This window comes from Phaethon lepturus, unplaced genomic scaffold (assembly GCF_000687285.1).
Source record: "Phaethon lepturus isolate BGI_N335 unplaced genomic scaffold, ASM68728v1 scaffold11233, whole genome shotgun sequence".
NCBI classification, from domain to species: Eukaryota; Metazoa; Chordata; class Aves; order Phaethontiformes; family Phaethontidae; genus Phaethon; species Phaethon lepturus.
The window spans coordinates 4,392-29,089 of record NW_010528381.1 but is presented as its reverse complement, the minus strand read 5'-3'; the positions used below and the strand labels follow the sequence as shown (position 1 = coordinate 29,089).

General features: G+C 38.4%; 1 protein-coding gene across 1 annotated transcript in view; it reads left to right on the top strand.

Annotated features, from left to right (window-relative positions):
• Window positions 1–20,032, top strand: part of LOC104618139 (DENN domain-containing protein 5A-like) — a 48,371-nt gene extending 28,339 nt beyond the window's left edge. The window contains 13 exon segments of the mRNA XM_010283661.1: window positions 1–12; window positions 1,627–1,779; window positions 5,070–5,154; window positions 6,304–6,388; window positions 7,400–7,528; window positions 11,290–11,411; window positions 13,359–13,504; window positions 14,078–14,196; window positions 15,411–15,592; window positions 16,443–16,525; window positions 17,794–17,917; window positions 18,490–18,658; window positions 19,376–20,032. The exon segment at window positions 1–12 is cut by the window's left edge and continues 15 nt beyond it. Of these exon segments, the coding sequence (XP_010281963.1) occupies window positions 1–12; window positions 1,627–1,779; window positions 5,070–5,154; window positions 6,304–6,388; window positions 7,400–7,528; window positions 11,290–11,411; window positions 13,359–13,504; window positions 14,078–14,196; window positions 15,411–15,592; window positions 16,443–16,525; window positions 17,794–17,917; window positions 18,490–18,658; window positions 19,376–19,559 (1,593 nt within the window). The 3' untranslated portion in view covers window positions 19,560–20,032.
• Window positions 20,033–24,698: the final 4,666 nt, after the last annotated feature.

Sequence of the window (24,698 nt, the reverse complement as noted above, 5' to 3'; positions counted from 1 at the left end):
TGCCGAAATAAGGTAATACAGAGAATATTTCTGTCCTCTTGCACCTCATATCCATCCTTTATGGACCATTTCTTGGCCAATATGCTTGAACCCCCGTCTTCTGCTTTCTGTTTCTGGTTTAGCTGTATAAAGATTTTTGAATGGTAATGAGAAATTCACTAAGAGATAACATATTTAGAGATTCTGCAAGGAGTGGAAACTTTATCAAGCAGACTTATGGTAGAGAATGGAAAATGATAGAAAGAGATTGAATATTCTGCTGAGTCTTTATCATCCCACTGCCCATGTCTATTATAGCTTATTTCAGTTATCACTAATAAGACTGTATTATTGCAACAAGAGTGAATATTCCAAAAGAGGAGGTTGTGGTGAAACTGCAGGAGCTTTTCTCATAACTAAAGGAAGTGGGTTAACAAACTTCTGAAACGTAAGTTTTCAAGCACTTAATGAAGAAATTCAGCATTAGTTTGTAGACGTGCTTCACCAGTATATATTTGACAATATATTAATCTGAATTTACTGTTAGTATAAACATTAACATTTAAAAGAATAATTATCAAATAGATGCATTCTTGCCTTAAGTCAGTGGAGGTAATATAACAATTGTATATAGCTTTTCATAAAACCATATTTAGTACATGCATCTACTTCTGATTTCACTTTAGTTTTCTGTATGTATGAAACTGCATAAACAATCCCCCTCACTTAGTAGAGGCATGTGACAGTGAAAGTCCTTGAAGATAGACTTGATTCTTTCACTGTGGAAATGCAACTCTAGGGAATGTAGTGAGCCTGCTGTTAGCAGAGGGAGAAATTACCAGGGGAGGTGAGGAGGAGAAGAAGCTAGAGACTAACTTAGTTCTTAGGCTCAACTAAGACTCTGCATAGGTGCCTAAGGCAGTATTACTCATTTGAGAGCTACTCTAGAATAGCAACAATGATGAAAAAATGTTAAGAGATGAGCAGAAGTGATTCCCTTGTCGTTTTTCCCTTCAGGTAGCTATACAATGAGTATGTTGTGACTGGGAGACTGTACTTGAAGAGTTGGTGAGAGCTTTGTTAACCAGTATGAAATTGTGCACAATTTAGGAGAATGTTACTCATCGGGGAAACTCAAGAGATGCACTCCAGAATGGGTTTGGTTTAAATGCAAATACCCTTCTGACAGAGCACGGTCTCACAGAAACGGCATATCCCCCTGCTACTTGGAAGCACTTGAGCCCATTCCCCTCCCCTGGGAGGAGGTGGACATAGTGTACTGCTCCCAGTCCAGCACTCAACAGGCTTCAGAAACACCCAAGCTTCCCTTGCAGGGCCTTGCTGCTAGGCTTCTAGTTTGTCATTATGTGGCCTGCTGTTCCCTTTGGGCTTATGTGCCCCTTTGCAAGCCCGTTGTCAGCAAGATGGAAGAGGCTGTAAAGTGATCAACACTGCTGCTGCCATGTCTTGAAAAGCAGGGATAAAAGACATGTAGTCTTGCACTAGCTTCAGAAATACTACATACACCCAGTTACTCTGCCACAGCTTTGCTATCGTGTGCTTCCTTATTGGTTATTTAAGAAACGTAAGTGATCTTAGAAGTTCCTATGGAAAGAATTAACTCTCTTTTGCCTTGTCCTTTTTGAGACCAAGAGAATGTTGGTTGAAAAAATGGGGCGAGAAGCTGTGGAGCTAGGTCATGGTGAAGTGAATATCACAGGTGTAGAAGAGAATACCCTGATAGCCAGTCTGTGTGACCTCTTAGAAAGGATATGGAGCCACGGTCTGCAAGTCAAACAGGTGAGGAACAAATACTCCTATATGTTGCAGAATGCACTTTTCCTAAAGTCATGTTATGCTCTTCCTCTCTCCGCTTTCAGACGATACCTTTTCTGTGTATATAGACATGATAAAATACTTGTGTGTGTGACCCCAGCCTTTTTTATGTCAGTTACTGTCCCCTTGTCTGTCTCCACTTTTTGCTTTTGGGGTATGTGCAAGTGCACATGTAGAAGTATTCCACAGGTGACTTCTTAGAAGACTGTCTTTTGCATTTAACCTGGGGTTTTTGTTTGGTTTGGTTTGTGGGTTTTGGTGCTTTGTGGTTGTGGGTTTTTTTTTTTGATGGGGTGGTAAATAAAACTTTTTCTGCGTTCTTAATACTTTTGTTAATGAAGTTGCATAGGCTGTAAGGCAGCGTATGGTAAAGGTGCTGTCAATGGGATATGGTATGGGGAATTTGTTTTCATGGAGGATAATGTAGTTTTTAAGAGTAAAACCGTTGCGATTTTCATTCTTCCTGAATGATGGAGGGATAGTTAAGTGACGTTTACAAGATCACTAGTTAGAGGTGTTGTTTTATGTATTAAATTAAAATTGATTGGTTTGTTGTTCTTCTTGGAGTCACTTGTGGGACTAGATGGAGTTTGGAAGGCCTTTATCCTTTCCTCCTTCTTTGTACAAAGGAATAGCAAGGACAGTGAGGATTATAACTTTTTTTTTTTAAAAAAGAATGTGCAGAATAAATGTACATAATCCAAGCAGCTGTAATTCAGTATCTCTGTTCCCAGCACCCAAGCGCCAGTGTTTAAATCTGCTCTCCTTCAAGCTATATAGCAGTTCTCTATGTGAAGATTTATCATGTGATTCTCTCCCTTCCCTCTTGTATATCACTTAGGATAGAAGCTGTACTGCTTTCGTCTTAGAAGACAGAGCATCAGTATACTCTGCTTCAACTCAGATTTGGGCCTTTCAGACCACCAGACGGCCAACCCTACATAAGGTTAATGCTTTGGATTGATTGCAGATGTTGGCAAACAGTGCTGAATGGTGGAATAGATAGAGTGGTAGAATACAATAGAGGCCTGATGGAGGAAGTGCAGTGCATCTCATATTATGATCCACAGTTAAAAAAAAAAAAAAAACCAGCAAAAAACACACAACAAAAACAAACATACAAAAAACACCACCGATTCTCTGTGCGCTCCGGCCTTTATTAAATATGCAAAAGCCTGGTGTTTTATACATCGATTTTATTTTATTTTTCAATAGTGAGCCAAGCAAGATTCTTCTTTCTTAATTGACCATAGTAATGAGGATGGCTTTCCTTCCACCAATCCCTGCCTTTACCTCTTCTCTGCTGATGAACGCTGATAGTCCTACATTAGCTGCCTACTGATTCTTCCACGTGCAAAGTGAATCCATGCCTTCCTTTGCCAAGAGCAATGCAAGAGAGTTGTCCGATGTAGGGTCTAATGACTGAAGTAGTCTGAACTTTCAGGCGGCCTTTGTTACTCCCTTGCCCACTTTCTGTCCCACTGCTTTCCTTAGGCTGTCTTCCTTTCCCTTATAGGTAGAGCTTGCATCATCATTGCTCTCTGGTAAAGTTAAAGGAGAGCAACATGATGGTAAAGGAAGTGGGCAGATATATGCTGCATGAATTCTTACATTCATCATGATTGTTGACATCTATTTGCTGCAGGATCCTTTGTTTGCTGCTTTATGTGATCTGTTGCAGTTCCCCTTGCCATGGCAGCTAGTTGCTGAACACTAGACTGTGTGCGCATGTGTGTGTTTTTTAAGAGAAATGCCATTTTGGATGTAACTGTTCCCTGGTTGATATTTTTCATGCTCTCTTTTTATGTTTTTATAAGACTTGCAATTTTGGCTTTCCATGGTGGATCTGTCAGGTACACACATGAGGCATTGAGCTTCTCTGGATTTTTTTATGTCTTCACCACTGAATGCATATTTTTTAATAGACTTCTCTCAACACAGATGTTACAAACACTCTAGGCTTTATCTTCTGGAGGCATGCCACTACTGGAATAATCCCTCACGGCTGTTAGTTCTTTATGTCAACTGTAGTCAGCTATAGGAATGAAGTGTTTAGAGATTTTTTTTTTAAAGATAGTTCCTAGAAAAATTATTTCAGAGTTGAAACATAATTACTGCACCTCTAGGAAGGCACTTACATGATTTTAGATTACATTGATAGTACTGAATTGACAACTGTTGCTTTACAGTCATAGTTTCTTTCTGCACAAAGCTGTAAATAAAAATATGGCTTTATATTATGACTGCTTTTCTGAAATGCAGAATTGCTAAATCTTTATTGGGATTTCAAGTTAATATAATAATTTAGGAAGATGATAAGTAATAATAATTAATTTCCTCTGCAAGTAATTCCAGTTAATGTGCTGGAGAGCCCCTGTCCAATTACTGCTGCCTTTCTGTGGCTTTGCAAGCTTTTGCTTTATCATGCAGAGTATTTTAGGATGAATCCAAGAATCTTTTTAGCTTGCCAGCGAAAGATTTCCTCTCACAGTACTTTAAGCCAGCGGAGGTTTAAGAAAGCAACATAATGAGCAAGGTGCACCTTTTAAAACCATTTGACGGATTTATCTTGGCCTAAAAGCTACATCTCAAATTTTAACTTCTAAGTTGGTTTTATAATGTGTAGAGCTGGATTCTTGCTGATAAGTTTTCATTGTCCTGATTATGTTTTGGATTGTCTCTTCTTACTGTGTTTGTGATTATCCAGGTCCTATGCTTGATGCAATTGAGGGGGATCTTTTCAGGTTCTAAAAATTGACAGCATGCACCTATAGCCCTGAATTACCTTGAAGGGAACACTCTAAGTATAAGATGGTTTACTCAGGCTGTCTTTGTATCTCTTGTCATTTCACTGCTGGAGAGGCAGGGAGGGAAAGACACATAGTGCAGGTTATGGCCTCAGACTTAGAACTTTGCTTGCACATAGTGTTTTACAAGCCTTTATATGTTTTCTTGTCATGTTAATGAACTATGAGAAATGAAGTTCAGTTGACTTTTTCCTGTTACCAGAATCATTAGATCCCAGTTGTTTGACTCTTGCTTTTCTTTCTCAACCTCTTTACAGCTCCTGAGCACCTCCAGCTTGTGTCTCATTTTTGGTTTTTACCAATGACTCTATAAGGACAAATGTATTTAAAGCAAGTTTTTGTTATGGCTGATACTGTCAATGATGATTTAAATTTTTTTTTTTTTTTTTTTTTTTTTGTTATTCAGCTGATAGTGATTTCTTTAGCTAACACTTTTTTTAATTTTAGGGAAAATCTGCTTTGTGGTCTCATTTGTTACACTACCTAGAAAACAGACAGAGAAAAACTACATCTGGCAGCTTCAGTACCTCAGGTAAGATTGGCTTCCACTGGAAGAAGGTGGTAAAAAACCATGAGTAAGAGCTGCCTGCAGATTTGCACCATGCAGAGATTGTTTCCTTGGAAATATCTTTTACTCAGTATAACTCAATCGAGTATTCTATCCACTACAGAGTTAATATGGACCTGGTGTATTGTCTCAATATATTTTGTGAAAAATAAACTTGTTTGGATTGAGCCTACTTGTTTGGGGCAGAAGTATCTGATGTTTTGAAGATAAGCTTTAAAATGGATTGCTTCAATATACCATCCTCCATATGACACATAGTCACTGCATGACTGGCAAAGCATATTATGTTACGGATGGGGGTGGAAAAAAAAGCATAAGCATATAAAATTGTGCTCTATGTCCTGAAGTTTTGCATTCTTTCTTGAAAAACAACTGAACAGTAGGCTTATTGTTTAAAAGAAAAAGACATTTAAAAAAGCACACAAAACACTGAAGAAACATTTTAAGTTTTGTTGTATCAAGTGTTGCAGTAAAAGTAATACTGTACATCAGATCCACTAAGGTTATTAATGTAATATTTAAACACTGCTTGTGTCAGATGGGGGCATAGGGTATAACTTTGGAGAGAAAAATGGATTTGGGGGAGGTGGTGGGTGCCGCTATTTTTTTTCTAAAGTTGCTAAGAGTAACAATATTGCTTAAAAAAACCCACAAAAGTGCTATTTTAAAGAGTAGTGGTGTTATAGGAGTGTGCAAAGTGATAGATTAGTTAAACATATGATATGTGGTGAACTGAGTAAAACATGTTGAACACTGTTTTCTGGTGTCAACAGTGCCAATCAGTTTTACTATGTAGAAAGAAAATAGGGTGGTCTTTAGAAAATAATACTTGATTAGTATATGTCTTAAGCCATTTGATGTCATACCAATTTCAGCTGAATCTAAGCTTATTAATGTGTTAATGCTCAGTGTGTGCTGATCTGCATAACCATCTGTGTAGCATATTAGATTTTCATCTCATTTGAAGTGGAAATGAGACACAGTATCTTCACAGAGCAGTGAGTCACCAGTAACACAAGAGTGCAAGCTGGTGTTAATTCACCTTTTTTATATTGATTTTTAAATCTTTAGATGGATTTCTGCTAACAAGAGATTCTGTTCTCCTGCATCTAGGAATACTTCTTGATTCAGAAAGAAGAAAGTCTGATACCAGTCCAGCCATGTCACCTCTTAGAATCTCTCTCATCCAGGATATGAGGTGAGTTTAAACTGTTAAAACCAACAGAGAAAACCTGTGAGATTTGCATACTTGTTTCTGTGTATAATGTCTACCATAAAGAAAAGTCTGTCTTTCATACATCAGGAGGGGGATGTGGGGAAGGAACCTGGTGAACTCTTGTAAAGTATATAGTACAACCTTTTCATTGACCATCACAAAAAACATTTTATACTGAGCAGATTTTGTATTGTCACAGCTACTAGCTTATAGAAATACACTGACGAAGTTTTCATCTTTTTGTAAGTATTCTGTATTGTTTTATTTCCACAGAGATGTGGATGTAGCATATGTATTTTCCTAGTCATTGCCAAGTTGGTTGCGTAGCTCTGAGCTCATTCTTGATTCTCAGTGAAGAAAGCAGTTTAAAGAACTTGTTTCACCTAAGGAATGGGTTTATCTAACATTGAGTGTTAGATAGTGACTAAAACTATAACTTCTGCTCAGTGCCCTCTTTTCAGTACATCAAAAAACAATATGCAAAACTTCTAAAGTAATTTTGAAAGGATTTTTCTTTCCTCCTTTTTCCTTACCAACATCTAATTTTTTCAGTGGGGAGGAGTGAATTGAGGTTTTTCAAGCGACATGCTTGTCCTTTCAAAATGTATCATTTGTGTCTTGTATGCAAGAAAAGCTACTACTGAGCATACAAAGACAGTATTTAATTTTCCAAAGCATTCAGCCATAAATATTGCAGCGATATGGTCCAGAATGATTCTTAAATCATGTGAGGCAATGGGCCTGGTTTAGAATGTTGTAAATAGGGCACTGCATTGCAGATATTTCCTTTTCAGGCTTTTGCTCTTTTTCAGCTAGATATGCAAGGAATTTAGATACTGCTGAATATTAAGGTGGTCATGCGTTGTTTTCCAGTAGTTTGCCTGATATTTTGCATTTTTGGCAAAATTCCTTCTTCAGCCTAGCTTGGTTCAAAAGAACTGTCACACTTTGAAAATACTGGGCAATGTCTTTTCTTTTTTCCCCTCTTTTCAGGCATATCCAGAACATTAGTGAGATCAAAACAGATGTTGGCAAGGCCAGAGCCTGGGTTCGTCTCTCTATGGAAAAGAAGTTGCTCTCTAGGCATCTAAAACAGCTGCTTTCAGATCATGAACTCACAAAGTAAGATGGTTTATCTTCGGCAAAACTTTTAAAAATTAAGCCTGTTTAGTTGTTTGACATCAAAAACACAGAAGTGCCTATTCTTCCAGCTGCTTAACAGTGTGCAAAAGGAATAGAACAAACTAGCCTTCCAAGTGTGTCTCTGTACCTGTGTATGAGCTATTAGGGAATTACGATTCAATGCTGGGGTTCTTCAGATACAGAATCAGTTCTGGCAGCATAGGCTTGCCTGTGACTTTGAGGTGAAGTCTTCAAAATTACTAGAGATTAAATAAAACTGGACAAATGCCATTACTTTGCTGAGTCAAGCTTTTTATCTTGGCCGTTTTTCTGTAGCTGTGGGGTATTTTGTTTTCCTTGGATTGCTTGTGTGTTTTCGCAGTGCATGACAAAGTGCAGCTTAGGTCCTTGTATGCAGTTCTGTCACAATATGAAGAGTGTAAAGGCACATCCAGGTGTGCTTCTGTGGTTCTTGCTAGTGTGACTCAAAGTGACTGTTCCTTAGCTTCTCACTTCTGTCTCCAAATCTGAGACATTCTTGTAACTCCTTTCACTGCCATGTAAAATAATGTAGGTAAACCAAACTTCTGGTGTGGTTTAAGAGAGCAGATGAACAGTGTACACACAATACCTTGAAGGTGACTAGGAATGCTGACTGGGATCAGTTACTGCCTCTCATTTTAGGGCAATAAACTCGAGATGCGATCTGGTAATCTTTTGAAATCTTCAATGTAAATCTTTCAGAGCATGGTTGTCCACAAATCTAGATCAAACTGAGTATCTCAGCTTTGTTTGTCCTCTCCTACACAGTAAAGGTTTTGCATTTATAGCCTGCTTAAGAACATGAGGTGAATTGCTTTCTTAATAGTCAAATATCTGCTATTATGGTCCATTTTTTGTTTTTATTACTTCTCCTAAACATTTCAAAATATGTGACTTTCAATTCCTTGTATATGAAGTAATTAAAAAATCATGAAAAGACCGAACCATTGAGACCCAAAACACTGTTTCAAGACTAGTTGTACTATAGGAAGAAAATGGGATAAGTATATGAAGGGGGGGCGGGCAGGGAGATGTGCGTGAAAACTAAAGTCTTGAACCTGGAGAGAGTTCCAAATACTGCTGGCTTCAACTCTGTGAAAAGTACTCTGTGATAGTGCTTCTTATGAGTATGCATGTTGAAGGGCAAAAGGAGAAATGCTCAGCACAAGGACCAATTAATTTGGTGATGTCCAGAGCACGTGTACCTTATCTTGATAAATATAAATTCTTTTGTAAATAGTTGCACAAATCAGAGTACAGGCCATATTTAATACTGATTGTTTTAGGAGTAACAATCTGAGGTTTATTTAGTATAACCTTTGCAGAAAAAAATGTGCAGCTGATAAGGTTGGATATACTGTTTACTGTGTGGAAATTAAAGGTTCTCTTGTATGGGACCTAGTAATTGTCATTAGCTTTAATTGAAGACTTCTTTCTGGAGATAGCTTAACCTATGCTGTCTACTCTTCCTTTCTTCTTCTCCCACTCACACCACCTGCCAAGAAATGTCTTCCCTACCCCAATCCCCCAAAACCCCAACTGGTTATTTGATATTTGCTTTGTATTGAATTACATGGATTTTCTGATGAAGCTGTGGTCTTCCAACAGAAAGCAAGGAAAACCTGAAGGACAGAGTGAGGATAGCTAATAAATCTACCTGTATCTCTAAGTTAAGGTTAGGCCTCTCCAGTGAAGTCAGCAGTCCAGATCAGATTAAATTTAGCAGTGTTTGTCCCACGCAGAACAAGTGCTGTGAGAGGACTTTCTACATACCAGCACACTTCACACCCCACCCCAAAAAAAGAAGGAAAAAACACAACTCTCAACACTGGCCAATGCACTGTTTGTCTATCAGACAGATTCTGGTTTTCTAGAATGGAGTGAGACAGCAGCAAAAATACGTTTAAGTGAAAGCGACAAGCAAAGGAGCAACTTGCATAGGAATGACATCAGTTCTTTGTAACCTTGTGTGTGTTGTGCTGCATATTTAGATATTCTACTTAAAGAAAGGTGTTCTAGGCAGCATGGATTTAAAGTGTGCTCCGTTGTTTGTTTTTAGAGGAAACATTGCCAAGCTCAGTGAGGTACTAAAAGTAGTTGTGCAACTTCTGTCATTTTACAGTTAACATGATTATGTGTTGTTCTTTTTTGAAGCAACTGTTAGATATTCTAATTAACCCGTTCTCGTCACTTGGCATTTGCTAAAAAATATAAGGAAACTGAAACATGTTTCATTTCTTTCTATTTTGCAAAGGGACTAGATTTAGGGAACAGAAGGAAATCACATAGCTTCACTCCCCTGAGACCTTTATACACATAAGTAAACTGAGAAATCTTACACTTTGAAAAGGTAGGACAGCCTGTACCCTTGTGGATAGGCTGTCTAAACGTGTGGTTCAGATTGTTCAAATGAAACACGGACACAGTCACCTGTGAGACCTTTGTGGGTTTGCTACTCTTGTGGCTACAGGCAGGTTAATGTTGTTTTAAGGCTCAGTATCTTTATTTCCATTGAACATTGCAAATTCTGGCTTGTGAGTCACTTGCTGACTTTTTTATAATTTATACCTGAAATTGAGGGGAACTGTCAGGATGCCCTCCTGGCAGGAACAACCTATCCATGGCTGTGTCAGCATTTCTAACACCTAATTCATGCGTTCATGATGTTTTGAATATTCCTCTAGCATCGGTTGGATTTTGATGCATCTTGGCATGCTCTTCCTTTGTGATTATTCACCAACACTGGTATTATTTATTGGTTGCATAATTGACAAAAATAAGGGTGATTGCTACCTACAGTTGAGTAACTTCAAGAGTATTTTCCCATCAAAATTGCACTTGAAAAAGTTGACGTTGTAAATTCTTCTCAAGGTTTCTCAGTTGCAAGTCTTGCAGTGTTAAATTCTCTAATGTGAGTAATTTCAATAGGTATATAAGATTGTTTCTGTTTGTAGCACATTCTTCTGCATAGCTGTTAGCATCTCCATTACTGAGAGAAGGCTATTGAGCTACATTTTTTATATTTCCACTTAAAAGAAGTTGCAGTTCTGTGTAGCATTGTGGTCCTAGCAAAGAGCTTGTAACCCAATAGAAGGGAACAGTAGGACTTTAGGCCACCTTTGCTTGCTTATGATTTTGGTTATGTCAGGAGCTGTGTGCTGTCAACACTGAAGCTATTCCCTAGCTTAACATGTGGGTTGTTGTAGGCCCTGGGCTATCACCTACAACCTAATACAAGCAGATAGCCCCAATGCTTGCCCTAGTGTCCTTTGGAAACAGTCTTCTAACTGCCTTGTGCTTGAGGACTCTCCCACAGCACTATCTGCTCAGAAGTAACTTAGGAGGACTCTCTTTATTTGAATTCTGTCATTTTACATGGCCAAAAGAAGACAGGTAATTTTTTCCAAGAAAGTATGAAAGTCCTTTTCCCATCTTTTGTGGTGTCTTCAGGTGGGAGAAGACCTTTAGAACACCCCAAACCTTGCTTTTGAGGAGTGGAAAAGAGTTTGAAGTATTGGACTGAGGCACTTGGGCGACTTGAGACTTGCAGAGTGTCGTCATATCTTGGCACATTAAATACTGTTGGCTCTACTAATATCACTTGTCATTTGTAATTGCTTGCATATTCTTCATGGTTTACGTAATAAATATGCATAATAGAAAACATTTTACTGAAAGCATCTTCTTACTATGACAGATTATTTGTTTTGCTTTGTCAGAAAACTCTACAAGCGTTACGCATTCCTCCGCTGTGATGATGAGAAAGAACAATTCTTATATCATCTCCTGTCATTCAATGCTGTTGATTACTTTTGCTTTACCAATGTTTTCACAACAATCTGTAAGTATTTGCTTTCCCTGGAACTCTGATATCCAGATTTAGCTGAGGCCTTACCCAAAATTCTAAACAGCTCTGAGCAACATGCCTTAATGCAATTGTTCTGCTTTCTTCCTGGTATCCATCTGTGTATGCTGTATCACTATTTATGTGGTTCTCTTTGGTGCGCAGTATCTCTGTGTACTAAAGGCTTTTGTTTCTAACTTGGTAAAATATGGGCAGCTTTAATTCTTTTAGTTGGAGGAGAGTTCTCAACAGAAAATTTTGTGGTGGACTTGTTCTTGTTTAGCATGATGCAAACAATATGGATTCTTCATTATCAAGGTAAGAATATTAACACATGCTAGGGATTAAAAAGAAAATAAAAAACCTTTCCCCTCTTCGTGCTCAACCTACTTTGCTGCATGCCTGTCTCTAAGTTTGGGATAACAGTGAAATGCCCGTTGAGGGCTGCATCAGAGGTCTGCAACACATTGAAGTACGCCCCTCCCCTCCCCCCCCCTTTTTTTTGAAGATGCCCTAGAGAAACTTTTAACCTCTTGTTGCTGGTGCCTAAATGTGTTGCAGAGTTTTCATGCATTTGTGTGCCTGTTGCCACAGGACCTCACTAATAAGACAGAATAAGGAAAGACTCTAAGCAAGGCTTATAAAACTGTGTGTGGGGTTGTGTGAAAGGATCCCTCTGGCCCCATGGTAGGGGCTACTGTTGATGGTATGTTATGATCCATATTTGTGTGTATGAAAGACAAAGCAAGGAGATGCCTAAGCAAAGCAGGTTTTGGTCTTGTGGGCAAGTTCTGGACAATGTTAAAATCTGGTCTGCTGGATGCAGTTAAAGTCTCACTTTAAGACTATCAACACAGCAAATAAAAAGAGAAACATTTTAATTCATTCTTAAATGCTACGAGCATCAAGCTTTTAAGAAAATCCAACCACCAAATGCTTTCTTGAGGGCACTGACAGCTGAGGAGACATTGAGGGAGAAATGTATTAAATGCCTCAGCTGAAAAGCCCTAACTATAATCCATTTATGCATTATAAAAGAAGGGCAGATTGCCAAGAAACACAGTGACCATTCAGATAATTGGATTTTGTTATAAAAGTTTGGTTAACAGGGGGCTGTGCATGAGATGCTAGGTGATTGAAGAGCCCATAGATTTCCTCAGGAGCACATGCCTCCTGAGCCAGAGAAGGGACTGTAACTCAGGTGATACTATGTGGAATTAGCCACTGGTAAACCAGACAACAAAAAGTGTCTGAGCATATGTGTGGTACCAGTTAGAGGGAGAGAGGGGAAAAGTTGCTTGTTCTTTTTAGTATCAAGAAGTCTTAGAGTTAGCATAGCTAAGAGCAACGTGGTACAAAGAAACTTGCAGCATTATAATGTATTTTCACTGAATTTGTTCAGCCACAGTAGTGAATGCTGCTGCAAGCAAGCCCTGCAGACAAAGGCTTTGGTTAGTAATTGAATGGGAATTGGTGTTAGCTGTGTAGTGTGCGTATGTGTACACACAAAAGCAGGCAGTTAGGAGTTGAGCATTGAGTTGCATGCTGAGCTACAATGTAGTCCTGGTTATATGAATATTCTGTCTTCACTTCCTTGTCTCTAAACTGGGGACAAGTAACCATCTTCTTGACATGTTTTGAGGCTGGTAAATGAAAAATTACTGTACCCAGATGAAGGCATTATTCCATCCGTATTTCTTTTTTCATTTGACAGTGTTTTTCTATCAGCTCTGCTTCTTAATGACTACTCTGTGTGCACTTCCTGATTGTCAGTCAGTGCTTAGTGTGCAAATGTTAGCATGATTAAGTAGCAGCTCTGATGTTGTTTTAACATTTCCTGGTACTGCAGTATTATAGGCTTACCTTTCCCCCCTCTTTTCATTAAAGAGGTTACATAATTACCCTTCTTAATTTTTGAAGTGTTATTTCTTCTTGTGTTTGCAGTGATCCCATACCACATATTGATTGTTCCTAGCAAGAAACTTGGTGGCTCAATGTTTACAGCCAATCCTTGGATCTGTATCTCGGGAGAACTGGGTGAAACAGGAGTCCTGCAGATTCCCAGGAATATATTAGAAATGACTTTTGAGGTTTGTATTGCTTGATACAAAAAATGCTTTGGAAGTTCTGTTTGTTCAGTTCTAAATTCTCCCCTTGCTGTAACATCTTGCCATACATTTCATATCTTCAGTCTGTGGGGTTAGTCACAAATACTTTCTGTGCCTGTACATAGCAAATTTAGTCTATATTTAATAACATGCAGAGCAAAATGACTGACAGATCCTTAGTGCAAGGATGCACAAGTCTGTCTTTATATTACAACTTTGTGCTGTAATGGTGGGAGGTGTCATATCCTCTTCTACTGGAAACAAAGAAGTGATTCTGTTCTGATTTTAGGTAAAATGCATTAGGTAAAATTTAATTGAAAAATCTAGTTCAACTGATACTCTCTCTGCTGATCAAAATCATATTTAACAAAGCAAAGCAAAAAACCAAAAACAAATAAAGCAAACAACCTCTAAAAAGCCCAGAATCAATCATGCAGTCAGAAAAGGAGAACCACACTTCTGATTCCCTGTCTGAGCATGTTCTCTGATAGTTTACTCCTCTAACATGCTGTTCTCTTTCAGTTTACTCTGACAAACTCTTTGTTTAATTTGCAGTGCCAGAACCTGGGAAAACTGACCACAGTGCAAATAGGACATGATAATTCAGGGCTGTATGCCAAGTGGCTAGTGGAATATGTTATGGTCAGAAATGAAATAACAGGGCATACTTACAAGTAAGTATCATCCTGACATTTCATATTAGGTAAGTAGAATTTCTGCAGGGAGCTGGCACAGTAGGGCTTGTTTGATTAGAAAGGTCTTATCTCCCAGAACTCTATGTCTACGGCTGCTGCTACCTGAAGGCGTAGAAAGGTCATTTGGCTTCTGGCATTAAACAAGTTGTGATTCTTACAAAATTAAACAGTTTTCAGTTTGCAGATGCTCATGTCTAGCCTCCAAAACATTGGTGGAGAAGATGAATTGACTGTTAATACATCTTAAATCTGCCTTGAGCCTAAAAAAGAAATGGCAAGTTAGAGCTCGCTGCTTACCAAGTATGGGTGGTATTTTATATTAAGGTTGAGCGCTCTAGGTGTTAGAGACACCTTTGGACACAAGCTGGAACACAAGGGCTTATGAGTGTTAGAAAGCTGTGTTTGCATAGTGAAAGTAAAGAAGTGAGATTTACAGTAAGAATTAGATATATTTCTATCTATCAGTGTTAGGTACAGCATAGATTGATGCCCTGTCCTTTGTTTAGAGAAACTGTCAGGCTTATGTTGATGGCAAACTGACAGGTAAGTCCACTCAGTTCTCCATGCCAGTTTGTTTATAATTAAATGAAGAGGCAAGATTCTATTTTTGGATGCTCTTCAGTTTTCTGATTAAGCTGACATCAACACTGGTTTATACAAAGTGGTAATGAGCAAGTGAGCACATGTGCTTTCTAATGTCTGATTTAATATCCCAATTCCAATAGATGTATTGGTGTTTTGGCATTTAAGTATATGTGTGGTTTTTGTGTGGTGTGTTTTTTTTTTTTTTTTTGTGGCTGGACTGTTATGTAACATATTCAGTGAAAGCATAGGTGTATTTCACCACCCATCTATAGTGTGTAGTGGGTCTTTCCCTTCTACCTCCTTTTCCTCTGCAGCCCCTCAAATCATGTGCTACATAAAGGACACAAGACAAAATCTACCACTGTTTGCCTTGCAGATCATCTAGTGCGACATTGAGCACAAACCTGGAACTGAAAAACTGCTTTACTTTTGCTCCCTCTGCTGGCAAAAGCCAAAACCAAGACTTCATTTGTTGCTAGACAAGTGAAGTATTTCTAATAACTATACTAGCAGAATTTGGGTTTTATGCAACTGTGGTTGAAAGTCTCTGAAATGAAATTGAATCTGGGTTGAAGAACTTGATCCAAGTATCTCCTTTATGTTCTTAGGTTTCCCTGTGGAAGGTGGCTTGGAAAAGGAATGGATGATGGCAGCTTAGAGAGGATCCTAGTGGGAGAGTTGCTGACCTCCCACACTGAGGCTGATGAGCGGCAGTGCCGAACCCCTCCTTTGCAGCAGTCACCAAGCATGATCAGAAGATTTGTCACTATATCGCCGAACAATAAGCCAAGTGAGTGGTGGGGGATGTCTTGTTTTGTACTGTTCTGCATCATCACCTGAGGAGAGCTGCTGCAAACAGAACTGTAGGTTTTCCTCTATTTTAGAACTGTAGCTTGGAGAGGACCTGTGAAACTCACTTAGCCCAACCCAACGTGCTCAAAGTCCAGCTAACTTACAAGTTGCAATACCGAGCAACCTGTACTATCTACTCAAGTTTTGGAAGTCTCCAAGGATGAAAGGAAGATGCTTCTGGACTCCCGGTCCAGTGCTTATCTGCCCTAGTGGTGTTTTTCTCTATTCCTGTCCTTCATCCGTGGAACAAATGCTAAGGAGAAAGGTAGAAAATTTGCTGCCCTGTCTCTATCTGTCCTTCATGGATGAAAAAACTTGCTAGTGGTTTCTATTTGTTTAGTTTTCTATTGAGATCACTGGTCTGGGGTTGTCTTGTTCCTGATAAAGCTGGTGGTTACCTTGCTCCCAAGCACACTTGGGCTTACTTACCACAGCAAGTATTTCCAGGATGCCCAGATTTGGTGGTCCTAATCAAAGCAATACTCCTTTTCTTAGCTTTGGACCCTGGTCTGAAAACTCACATAATATGTAAAAACACTCTCCCATCTGTTGCTGTGTTGAAACACCACAGTCTTAACTTTGTTGTAAAACTAGACCATCTCCACTTCTACTTCCTCCACAGTAAATAAAAGTAGAATTGGATTCTATTACCCACAGTCCAGTACCTTTTCACTAACAGTGTAGGTTATACTGGTTCATGCTTTTTTGGTGGTATGCCTTATTTCTCATGCAGAGGTACAATTTCTAAAGCTGTTAGAGTGACGGGATATATTTTTTCTATTTTGCAGAGTTAAATACTGGTCAGATACAAGAAGCTATTGGTGAAGCTGTCAATGGTATTGTCAAGCATTTCCACAAGCCAGAGAAGGAGGTGAGGAGTTGCGTTGTCTGTAGTGGTACTCTTGTCTTAAAACTCTTACTAGTAAGCATTGTAGAGTATATAACTAAACTGAATAAACAGCCATCTGTTTGAAAATTTCTTAAGTGGAACAAAAATAAGATAATGAGACTACACTGTTGGAATAGTACATCTTAAAGTACCTCAGTTTTGCTGCTAACTGGAGCATTCTGTTAATTTAAATGTTAACATTCTGTTGTTGGAAATTGTGTTATTAGTCAAATTCTGCCAAAGATTCTACCTGTACCACTGTCAAGAGTGTTGCCTCCTGTTTAGTTTTTTCTGGATTATCTGACATTTTGCTTTTACATTGAATATTGGGTAGGTTTTTTTATGCCTGTGTTGCATTGTCTTCGCTACTAAAACATGAAAACCCATAGGCTGCTTTAAAAAAAACAACACCAAACAACAAAAAAACACAAAAAAGACCCACACCTACTCCCCTGCAAGTGAAGCAGAAGTGCTCAAAGACTCTGGAACAGTTCTACGTTATACATGTATTCATCTTAAGTGACACACCAAGTTATTTTCTGAAACAAACCTAAGAAGCATGCCAGTGTCAAAGCATCAAAATCCAGCCCTTGCGAGCAGGAGTGGTGTAGAGCAGTGCTGGCTCCTGTATGGATATCTCTTGAAAGTCATTAGTTTTTCACAAATAGTTCCTCCCATTCCTTCTGCACCTATCTTTTCTAAGTTCAGTATAGCATGGCAAATTCATATATAGTATAATTCTGGTTGATCACATTTACACAACAATCTCAAGTGGTCATGCACTGTTTTTGCAAAATAGAATTTACCATCATGTTCTAAAGAAGAATTTGGTTTTTTCCTGAGGCTTAAATATAGCATTAAATGTTGTTTTTGTTGATAAGCAAAGTCCGAGGCAACTGCTACAATGGACTTGTGATCTTTATTACTTAGTAAAAGGGGAAAATATTTTCTTATCTTTCTGAAGAGTGGTTATTATTATAGGTAAAACGTGCTCATGATCTTTATCTTGGCTTTTTTGTGCCTTCATTTGGTGACAACGAGGCCCTGAGACTGCTTTCTTCAGTCTCATTCTTCAAGAGGTCTTGTGAGAACTGGGCCATCCTGTCTGGGGCCACTGTTCGACAGTAGACTATAACTTAGGGCATCTATTTATTTAAAAATTGGTTTCAGTAACAGATGCGTGAGACACTTTTGTGTCCCAGGCTTCCAAACTGAGATAAGTGAGTGTGCTTTCTGTGTGTGCTTGACAGAGAGGCAGTCTGACGTTGTTGCTGTGTGGAGAAAGTGGACTTGTTTCAGCTCTTGAGCAAGTGTTTCAGCATGGATTTAAATCACCAAGACTCTTCAAAAACGTCTTTATTTGGGACTTTTTAGGTAAGTGGGAGGAAGACATACCAGAGCCTGTTTGTGTCTTCGAAGTATATCCATCCCTCATTGCCTCTGTGTCTCAGCTGACATGAACAGCATACTTCTTGTACGCGTCTTGGCAGGACCTCCTTATATCATCATTTTACTGCAGCATCTCAAAATTCAGTAGATACTAGAACGTCTTTAGCACTGTTCAGAAGGAAGTGGAATCCCAGTTTTACATATGGGGAACACAGGACTGAATCAAACAGAAAAAACCAATGCCTAGGCATAATCATTCAGGAAATTCATGGATGAGCTTTGAATCAAGGTCTTTCAACTTTATTTGTCCCCTACATGATGCAGACACTCATACTGATTTGCCAACAGTCAGATATGGGTGTCAGGTAGCCTTATGGATTTGTAAGCATGCTTGTGGGGAAAACATTGTACTGAGGTGATATTAAATTTAATCATCTAAATTTGAAGGTCATAGTGCCTAACTATTTTATTCCAAGCACAGGAGAATGGTATTTCAGATATTTTAGGACCGCTATATGCACTGATGAAACTTCATTATCTCCCACCATTCTTTTAAGAAAAAGCACAAACATACTATGAGACCCTTGAGCAGAATGAAATGGTCCCAGAAGAGAACTGGCAGACAAGGGCCAGGACTTTTTGTCGCTTTATCACTGCTATCAACAACACCCCTAGAAACATTGGGAAGGATGGCAAGTTTCAGATGCTGGTGTGTCTTGGAGCCAGGTAGGAAGAAACTTCTTATTTGTTGTTGTTATTGATATTTTAATAAAATTAAAAGGGTGTTGCATATTAGTAAGACAAAGCCACACAACTGCTGGGTTGTGCAGTTTGACTACTACTTACACAGTTCTTTGATGTAACTAAATAAGGATCAAGTGAACCGTGCTCTGACTGAGTTTTTAGGCATGTGAAGTGGCATGTGGGAACTCTGACATACAAAACTGAGTATCCCAAAGAGCAGCTGAATTGAGAGAGAAAGGCAGTAGGCTGGTATGAATAGCTTCCCTCTCATGTACAGTTAGCAAGGTCAGGAGATAGAAACAGAAAACCATCCATCAGTGAGGCCTCTCCAGTTAATGGCTGGGTAAACTCCCCACCCTCCACATACTCATTGTAGGAGATGGGTAGGAGGGAAGCTGGGACCATCAAGAAGCCTCTTAACACAAAGGCAATGAAGCAGGCTAGTGACTTCGGGCCTGCTTGGGACTTCCAGGCCTCCTGGGAACCATATTTTTTGATGTGAGGGGTGGAAAGACTAGAAATGGGTCTCTCACGGATACTCCCTACTTGAACAAGTTCCACAGACAGTTACTCCCTCTTCCCCACCTTATAAAAGTGTGGGGAGAAGATGGTATGTCTCTTTAGAAGGCAAAGAATAAACATAATTTCAATGAAAATGAGAAACTAACTTGGCTTTATTTTTATTTCCAAATTTGTCAGAGACCACCTCTTGCATCACTGGATCGCCCTGCTCGCAGACTGCCCAATCACAGCACAGATGTACGAAGACATAGCACTGATTAAGGATCATACTCTTGTGAATTCTTTGATTAGAGTGCTGCAGACCTTGCAAGAGTTCAACATTACGCTGGAGGCATCTCTTGTCAAAGGAATCGATATTTGATCTCTTGTCCCACAGGAAAAACTATCTTTAAAAAAAAGAAGGCAACAAGGAGTGAATCTCGTTAGTATGCAAAAGTTCTGTCTGCCAGTACATTGTATCGTGAACTTGTTCATGGCCCTAAAATGCAACTTTGACTTTTCTTGAAGGAAACTCCAAAAGTAGTACAGGCAATGGATAGAAGCTGTAAACTCAATGTAAAAAAGAGGATTTTGGTATAAATCTATTTTAGAGTTTATTTGCTGATTTGCTTTTTACACACTTTCATGTGAAAGAGATAGAGATGAGTATTGTGCAGCTTATTTTAAAGCTGCAGTATTTCCTTGCCATAGAAAATGTGCAGTGAGCCTTTCAGCATTCTGTGAACTTGCCTTCAGATATGCTGTATGTCATAGACCCCAAATGTATACACTCCATTTCTGCTGAGAAGGTCATTCTATAGTTTTTAAACTAGTATTTTATATATTAACATTATTACCAATGTTTGATTTTTAACGTATTGGGTCATGTTCTGCTGCAAGGGAACTACAAATCTGATGTGTGCTTTTTTTTTAATAGCTCCAAAGCACTGATTTGTCAACAAACCATTTTTTTCCTTTATTTTTGTTGTCAGTATTATTTTTAGTGAGATCCAGGAGACTGAACCGTGACATGTGCAGAGATCAAAGTAATATTTTTCATATTGGTACATAATTGCACAGAAGAAATTAAGTGTGTTTTTTAACTGATGTTTTTTATTTATTTAACCTATCATTGTGTTTTATAAGTTTGTCTTTAAAAAAAAGTCTATTATACAACTGGCTATATTATGTTGCAATTCCGAATTTACAGTGCAGCCCACTTAAATGAAAAACCTGGAATAATTGTTCACAACACAAAAATGTTTCCACCTGAACCAGCCTTTTGAAGTTTGGTATATGATTGCTGCTGGTAATTCTCTTAACTGCTAATAAAAAGGAACATGAGTTCCCCAAATGCCAGATGACTAAAGAAGGATGTTTATACCCCCACAAAATAATAATGGTATACCTTACTAACAAATACAAGGATTTCTTAATTTTTCTGAAAAAACAGTGGGTAGTAAGGTTTTTTCTTTTCCTTTTGAATGAGTATGTCTTGGGTCCTGTTGTGAAAGTCTGCTTCATTTGGGATGCTTTTGTTTTTAGCAGAGAAAGCTTTAGTCCACTTCCACAATAAAACACAAATGTTTGAAAGCTTAATTTATTGGAAATCTGGAACTTGGCAAATGCCTAAAGGCATCTCAGTTCATTTGAATCCTCTGATAAAAATATCTTTGAAATGAGTATGTGACTTAAGAACTGGCTGATTTATCAGCATCACAAATTACTGTACAGAAATTCAGGGCTATGTATTTAAGAGGTCTCCACTGTATAAACTTATCTCAGTATAGTTTCTCTTTTGAGAAGCAGAATCCCAGTTTTTTGGTTCATACAATGTTGTAGCACCTTTTCTTTACCTGCAGCTTAGTCACATCTTGTGATAGTTTTATTTTCATAATTTATAAGCATAGCACATGTATTAAATTTTTTACTATTTTTACTTTTGTCCTATTTATTTCATGATTAAACTGAGAAGTTCCTTTGTCACTACTTATCAGAGCAAGATTCTTTTTTGACTTCACAGTAGCATTAGGAAGATGCAAGGGCAGTGTCCAAGCCACTCCTCATGCTGGATGGGTGTGAATTCTTTCACAGTCTGGAGCTTACAGGAGCGTTTCACAGAAGTATGTTGTGCATGCAGGTTTGGTTTTATTAGGTTTTTTCCATCTTTGGAAGGGCAAAAATAAAACATGTACTTTATTCTAAGAATTTCATGTATTCAACTTAATATGTTGGGATAATCTTTATACGCTTGCCCCAAATCACTTATTTATATATTAATAATACAAAAAAAAATTTACAGTGCTTTCAGCTATATTTAAGACTACCTTACTATGCCTGTGTATTTCACGGGGAGTATGTCTACGTAAGAAAGGAGGGTTGGATTAACTATTTTAATTTTAACAGGTTAGTTGATCCTGTTAAAACCATATCTCTCATAGTATTAAGTATGGATTAACTTTATCTTGCATGAGATAATTAACCCTGAATTGAGGGGGGGGAAGCATCTTGGGTTTTTGTTTGTTTTTTACACAAGTCCACCTAGTGTGGCATGGTACCGTTGGTTTAATGGCTTGCTTTGGTGTGGATCTCCTTGGCCTCATTATGACCGTTAACGATGCCTGAGATGGAGAGAGGCTGGGGTTTGCTGGTTCCCAAGTGTTGGGTTCTTTGGCTAGCGCATGGGGATGAAGCTGTTCATCAGTGACGGCACCCTGTTGTGCTGGCTGTCCAGATGCAAGAGGAAGATGCAGAGGTCATCTTCCCAGCTCCTCAGTTACTTTTTCTTGACAGGAAAGACAACTTTGTGATAGACCCTTCCTGCTTCTCTCGCAGTGGGGACTATGCTTAATCCCACTAGGATTCAGAGTGCTTTTTGGTATGAACTTCTGAGTCTAGAAGGATTTGCTCCACTGAAGAGCAGCAGAAGCTTCTGAAATGCAGCAGAAAAAAATGTTGGTTTTGTTGGATCCAAAGGCCACCAAGGAAGACTGATATATTAAATACAGTTCTGTGGTAGCCTGTGATAGGGCTTTGGGAAGAGATTTGGCTGGCGTATCTAAGAACAGTTCAGTCTGCAGTAGCAGCCATAATCCCTACCACTCTTTGGTGTTTACCACAAACCAACCTACTTCTTTCATTGATGTAGCTAGCATCAGTCCCACAGAGTAACGTTAGGATCCAGCATTTGCTCCTTCCAGGCCATTCTGCTGAATTGGGTGACTGTGTAAGAAAAAATGGTGTAGTCAGCATCTTTTACTCTTTAACTAGCGCTTTGTAAAATCCATTTCCCTTTTTGAAACTTGCATTGCATTTTTGTTCAGAAACGAGCTATAGAATAATGCAATTGTAACCTTTTTTTTTCTGTTACTTTTCTAAAATAAGGGAGCAGGTTTGGTAGGTGCGGGTTAATGTGGCTATGCTGTTTTGTTGGTTGGTTTTTGTTGGGGTTTTTTTAATAACAGTTAATGGGGAAAGATAATTTTTTTTAACAGCAGACTTGCATTCTGTAGAGAGAAATATAATGATGAAAAGTAGTTCATAATGCAGTAAATATATAGTGCTAAATTGGCCAAACATGTTTAGAGGCTGATACCTGATTTGAGGGGAAAAAAAAAAAAACAACAGGCCATCACCTATCAGTTATTTATGCTTCTTTCATTAATGCTGTCAGAGTTGATATGATACTTTATAGAAAAAGAAAACATAATAAAGACTTGTTTTAAATGTAATGAAATAGTATGATGATAAGTTTATACAAAAAATAGCCCTTACCTGCCATAAACTTAACTGTCTGACATTCTGTAGCTGAAGACATATTCATGAACTGAATACTATTCCACAACTTTTTCCATTATGAAGAGTATTTTTCAGATTGTTCAAATGGGACCTACTAGCTGGATGATCCATGTTTTTGATGTGTTTTGAATTCATGAATACGTTAAGGTTTCTGCAGTGAAACTATTCAGAGTTAACTTTTTCTGTATATTGTCAAATGATTTTTGTCCATGGTACAAGATACTATAGGATACTTGAAATTACTTGAAGATATTGTACATGTACTTCATGTCTTTGTAGCTCTTTATTTTATACCTAGAGATTGGCTGTTAAATTAAGATAAAGCATCAATACCTTATATACTATATATTTTACTACGTGGGGAAATCACTGGCTTGTTTTTTTTAAGGGTGGGTGTTGAAGTTTACATTATAATGACAAAACCAGGTACTGTTTTCCTTTTTTATTTTTCCTGTGACATTTCAATCCATTGGACATTAAATGTGAATTGGATATACAAAACAGTTTTACAGGTGTAGCTCATTTGATGAATTGCAATAAAATTTATCTTCTAACATAAGAAATAGCATTAATGTGCTATTTTCAAAAGCCTCTCATAATTTGGCTAATCATCTTATCTTCTTTCCCTGACTGCAGGTACGTATGACATTTTAGTGTCTTGATTTCAGGAGATGTTTTTTGTGCAGTTTTGTATCTGATCTGTTCAACTAAATGTCTGCCTACCTCCCATCACCAGTGTAGCCTGCTTGCAAGCAGTTGTTGTTGATCAGACTGCCATCAGTGGAAGAGATGCCTCCTCAGTAATCAGGGAGTGGGGAGAACAGGAAGGCAAAGGGACTAAGATCTTGGACAATATCTGTGAGTAAACACACACATGTGCTGCTGTTTTTATTAGCATTTTTCCTACCTTAGAAAGAACTTTTGATCCCAATAACGAAATTTGGTGGAGGCTTCCAAATTTTATGTTCTGAAAAATACAGTTATTCACCTATATGTACCATGTACTCAGCCTTTTTCTTTATGTGAGAGGATCCATACAGAGAAGCAGGAATTGTTGGAAATGTAACTATCTGATGCTTTGAATACAAGGTTAAATGAGAAATTAGCACTGTCCTCCAGCTCTGAGACTGACAACATCTGTGGCACTCGTGCGTGCCCCAAGCATTATTGCCTTTATTGTCTCTTTCCTACTTTTTTTATCTCATCTTTGCACAGGGTAAGCTCTAACTTGACAGATAGTCCCAGAGGAGGAATTATCAGGTGGAGGGGTTGTACTGGCAAAGAGGCAAAAGTATGGTTCCTTCCCTCTCCATTCATTCACTTTTTAAATTATTTGAAGTACTTACCGATATAGTGGAGCCCTCTATAATCTTGGTTCATTAAATATTGCTCTGCTTATCTCACCTTGAAACTGGTTCTGCCTGCCTTACTGTATCTTCAATCTAGTTTTTAGATTTGAGTGGAGTAGTAAACAAACGTGAGCACAACTAATTTGTGGTTGTGCTTTTGTAACTTTTCTGCTGCCTATGTCCTGTAAGTTTTATGTGTCAGTTGTGTGAGAAGCAGGGAGACCAAGTTAATTTTGCTCACTTTCATCTCCTGCTTCATCCAAAAGGCAGTCTCCACGATCCCTGCTTGAGCAGGGAGGTTGGACAAGATGACTGCCAAAGGTCCTTTCCAACCTCAGTCACTGTGATTCTGCGTTCCTCCCCACATACAGTGA